The sequence below is a fragment of the Neophocaena asiaeorientalis genome, unplaced genomic scaffold, assembly GCF_003031525.2.
Source record: "Neophocaena asiaeorientalis asiaeorientalis breed wild unplaced genomic scaffold, Neophocaena_asiaeorientalis_V1.1 scaffold886, whole genome shotgun sequence".
NCBI classification, from domain to species: Eukaryota; Metazoa; Chordata; class Mammalia; order Artiodactyla; family Phocoenidae; genus Neophocaena; species Neophocaena asiaeorientalis.
This window is the reverse complement of record NW_020175226.1, coordinates 344,225-348,621: the sequence shown is the minus strand read 5'-3', so window position 1 is coordinate 348,621 and position 4,397 is coordinate 344,225. Positions and strand designations below refer to the sequence as shown.

Here is a 4,397-nt window from a genome sequence, read left to right as displayed (position 1 = left end):
CGGCGGGGCTCGGAGAGGCGCCCGCCCCCCACCCGCGCCGGCCCCGGCACCTCAGCCCCTGCCTGCGGTGGGAGAGGGCGGACACACCTGCGGGTGGAGGAGTTTATTGGACACTGTCCTCCCTGACAGGAGGGGGCCTGGCAGCGGGAGGGCACGGGGTGCCGGCCTGGGGAGAGAGAGGAGTGCGAGGGGAGGGAGAGGAGGCGCCACGGAGCGAACTTCGCCGCCGCCGATTCCGGCCGCCCCCCTCACGAGTGCCGCCCGGCCGCGGGGCAGGGCAGAGGCAGGGTCCCCGCCGCCCCTCCTCCCGCTCCGTCCCTGCCGAGGCTGCCCCCAGCCAGGCTCCGGGTGGCCACCGCCACCGGGGCCAGTCCACACCGGCTCACATTAACCAGCCACCTCGCTCCCAGGGGCCGTCTGCACCATCCTTTTATTTAGTAAAACTCCACCCTGGGAGCAGGGGCTCTTGCCCCGGACTAAGCACGCACCCATTGATGTGAATCCCTCGTAACACTAATAATGGCATAACAATAATAGTACAAATTGACCCTATTAGCGAAAGTTAGCTAAGTGCCTTCTCCGTGTACTACAGACTGCAGAAGTGCTTTTCACGTGTTCACTCCTCCCAATATCCCAGGACAAGACATAGAACCATCCATGGCTCCCAGTCACCTTCTGAAACAAGCAGTTCCCAGGTGGGAATGGATTAGGTTCCCAAAGCTGATTTAGAAGTCACCTTTTGGAACTTCGAATGCATCTCCTTATAGACTACACTACATCAGCATTTCCCAAAAATGGCCCTAAAAGGTGCTCCCTGAGAAAGGGCCTTCGGTGGTCAAGCAAATTTACAGCCAGGCCCCTCTGGGACAGTTCATGGCACATTAACAAATAAAAACATCCCTCTACCACCCCAACTTCTCTCTTCTTTATGTCTTTGTTTAACCTAGTATTTCCTGGAATTTATTTGACTTTAAAGGCCTTTTCTCCTGTAAAATGGGCTTAGATCCTGCAAAATATATGAAACTAAGCTTGGTGAAGTTCCCAGGCCATCCTGCAAATGCACTTCATTTGGGGTGCTCATCTCCAAACGGCCATTAGATATATAAGGGATAGGTGTACAGACTCCGTTGATGTAGAGAGCTGTTTTCTCGGTTAATTGTCTGTGGTACCTTGGGCCTGCCTGTGACCCCTCCCTTACTCTCCCTGTGTGGTGGCCCTTTTACCTCCGCCCCAGACACTGCCTCCACCGGCCTCTTTTCTCTTTCTCCTTCCTGCATTTGTGTGCATTTTCTCTGGAGGCCATGCGCCATCAAAGATGGGGGAGGGGTGTGTGTACACGCATGTGAGTGCACTCAAGAGTGGTAGCATGTGAGCTCGGATGAGATTGGTCAGAGATGGGCCCAGGGCAACATAACCAACATCTATGTATTATGTATTAATCTATGGGCGAAAACACATAGGAAAGATTTCTGATTATCCGTAGTTGGAAATCAATGTGAGTCATCTTTCCACCTCCCCCTCTCATGCCCTCCTGGCCCATCCCTTCCCCACCAACTTCTCTGACTGATGACTAAATCGAGCTGTCAGCAGAGCAGTTTTCAAATGCGTGAATGGTGCATCTGTTATACTGCTCTCCCCCGGATTAAAGAGGGTGGGCAAACTAAACGCCTCTCTTCCTCCTGGGACAAGATAGCTGAACTGTGGGTGGCCGTTCCCCCCACAAAACAGCAAATACGAGCAAAGTGGCGAAGAGATGGGAGAAAGATAAAAACGGCCGGAGATGCTGTCTAGGGTGGAGGTGTAAAGGGAGAGAGAGGGTCCTGGAGGAGGGAAGAAGCCCAGCCTTCGGGTTGAGTTTCTGGAAGCCTGGGGGTTGGGAAGGATTCCGGGCTCAAGGAACTTTTCCTCCTGAACTAGTTTTGTTAACTGGCTAGCAGTCAGGGCCCTGGCTAGCAGTCAGGGCCCTGCTGGCCCCCCCTCGGCAAGGCTCTAGGCACCATCTCCCATGTTCACGGTTTCCAGGGCTGTGTCCCTTCTCCCAGAACCCCCTGCCCCATTCTTCCCACTCCCGAGAAGGTTTCTGCCTTCCAGACCGTGGGAGGCTGTGCAGGTAGGATGCCCTCCTGGTGGCCCTCCAGCCCGTCTTCCAATGCAGAAACCATCTGTGCTGCACATATGTTCACGACGGCCTCTGAAAGATTCTGTTTATGCTTATAAAGAGCACGCGGGGCCTTTAAGGAGTTCACTTTAACAGAGGACCACGTGTGCAGAAAAATGGCCCTTCCTTTGGGGAACAAAGGGGACCCTAGCACCTCCTGAGGTCCGCTCTGGCCAGGTCCCTCACATGGACCATCTCGTATGACCTTCACAGCACTGCTGAGAGCTGACTGCTGAAATCCCCATTCCACAAATAAGGACACTGAGGCCCAGAGAGTAAACTTGCCCATGAGTGCGTGCTGGGGAGAGCTGCACAGGCTCGGCTGCCAGAGCGAGGGAGGGAACCCAAGAGGCTGAAGGAGGAGCCACTGGGCCAGCCAGCTTGGCGGGAGCCTGTCCTTTCTCAAGGCCAGTGGATGTTCAGCGCTAGCCGTTTGTTCAGGAAGAGAGGAAAGAGCCAGAGTAGAGGTAGGTGGGCATGGACTCCCAGAAGCAGCAGGGCGAGAGCCTTTGCTGGAGGACTTGAAGGAGCTAATGGCAAGGGTAGTCCGGGGCTGACGCCCCGGGGCCCAGCATGTTCTGGGCTCTTCACAGTTTTCTTCTGATTTATGGAACATCTGAGGCTTACTTAGAGAGCAAAGGCAGCTGATCTCCAGTTTGTCGTTTTTACATACGTAATGTAATTCGTCAGAAGAAACACCAAACAGTGGAGGGGTGCCACCTGGTCTTTTCCTTTTGCCTTGTTTTCCCATCCCCCAGAGAAATGAGCTGCAGGGGCAACTCTGTGCCACTGATATGCCACAGATTTTCAGTGGCAGCTGTCAGAGGGGAAAGGACAATGTGCAAAGATCTTGACTGCCTTGGGGAACATGCTTTCCACCCTGAAGCCCCTCCTGGTCCTGGAAAGCTGGTCTCCAAACTGCAGTCTCCTTAACATGTTCTTCCTGGTGCTTCTGCATTTTTGTACCTTCTCCCCTTCCCTACTCCCAAGGGGGGACCCAGGTTCCCTGGCCAAAGCAGGATCTTATTCTGTCCTCACAGCCCCAGAATCTGGGGGTCAGCCTGGAGAGTCTGAGCTTCTGGCTGACTCAGCTCTGGGGACTGGACTCCTCAATCCTTGGGGAATCATGAGTGGGTCTTGTCCCAGAAAGAAGCTCCCATGGAGGCAGAAGAGGTGGGAGAGGGGCTAAGGAGGAGTGGAGAGGAGAAGTGTGGGGATGAGGTGGGTTTCCAGGAGGTTGGAAGCAAGCTGAAACTCGGGATGCCCAGTTGAATTGGAATTTCAGATAAACAATGAATTACTTTTTTAGTATAAGTATATCCCCAATATTGCATGGGACATATCACACGTAATATTTGGGATATACGTATGCTAAAAATGTATCCATTGTTCATCCGAAATTCTGATTTAACCGGGCATCCTGTGTTTTATATGACAACCATACTCCTAGATCCTCCCAAGTCCTTCGTCTCCTATCTAACACCCTGCCCAGGAGAATTTACCAGGAGTACTTCATCCTGTTACTCCCACCATCTTCCACTACCTACCACACCACATGAAGCGTCTTCACCTGAATGGTTGAAACCCTCCCCAGCACAGGCCCACCCTCACAGCTGGTCTCCCCTGAACCCTCCTTTCTCCCCAAAGCCTCCTGCTTCCTCATTCATTGACCTTTGACTCTTCTCATCCCAGCCCCCATGCCCTCATCCATTCCATTCCCCCTGCCTGGAATTTCCTCCCCTTCCTTTCTGTCTCTTTGCATCCACCTGCCTTTCTCCTTCCTCCATTACTTGGTGCCTCGCAGATTTCACTGCTGTTGAACAGATGTGATTTTCATCTAAGCTCAGACCTGAGGCTTCCTGAGGGCAGGAACCAGTTTCCTCTTCCTGATTCCTCAACAATTTGGCTCTCGTGGCCTGAGGGGGTGGGTAGGGGGAGGAGGGTTCATTGGATGGCAGGAGGGGAGCAAAGAGCAGGGTAGACAGAGAACGGGGGCAGGGGCAGGACAGAGAGATGGACAGAGGAGGCCAAGGGGCCGGCGGGGTAGGGGCCTCGGCTGGGCGGACCTCCCACCCCAAGGATCATGCCTGGCTTTTACCCCGGGGCCACTGTGGCCTTGAGAGGAGAGGGGCGCTGGGAGAATGGGTGTCGCCAGGCTCTGCTCCCTGCCCTTCCACCCCTGCCCAAGGTGGGTCCCTTCCCCTTCTCAGTCGGTGGGAATGGAACTTTTTGCCTGGGA

At 54.4% G+C, this 4,397-nt stretch overlaps 1 protein-coding gene across 1 annotated transcript in view; it reads right to left on the bottom strand.

Moving 5' to 3' along the window:
* Positions 1-4,397, bottom strand: part of LOC112413458 (CUGBP Elav-like family member 4) — a 286,922-nt gene that overhangs the window by 27 nt on the left and 282,498 nt on the right. Inside the window, exon 13 of the mRNA XM_024765407.1 lies at positions 88-166. Within this exon, the coding sequence (XP_024621175.1) occupies positions 88-166 (79 nt within the window). The remainder of the gene's footprint in view (positions 1-87; positions 167-4,397) is intronic.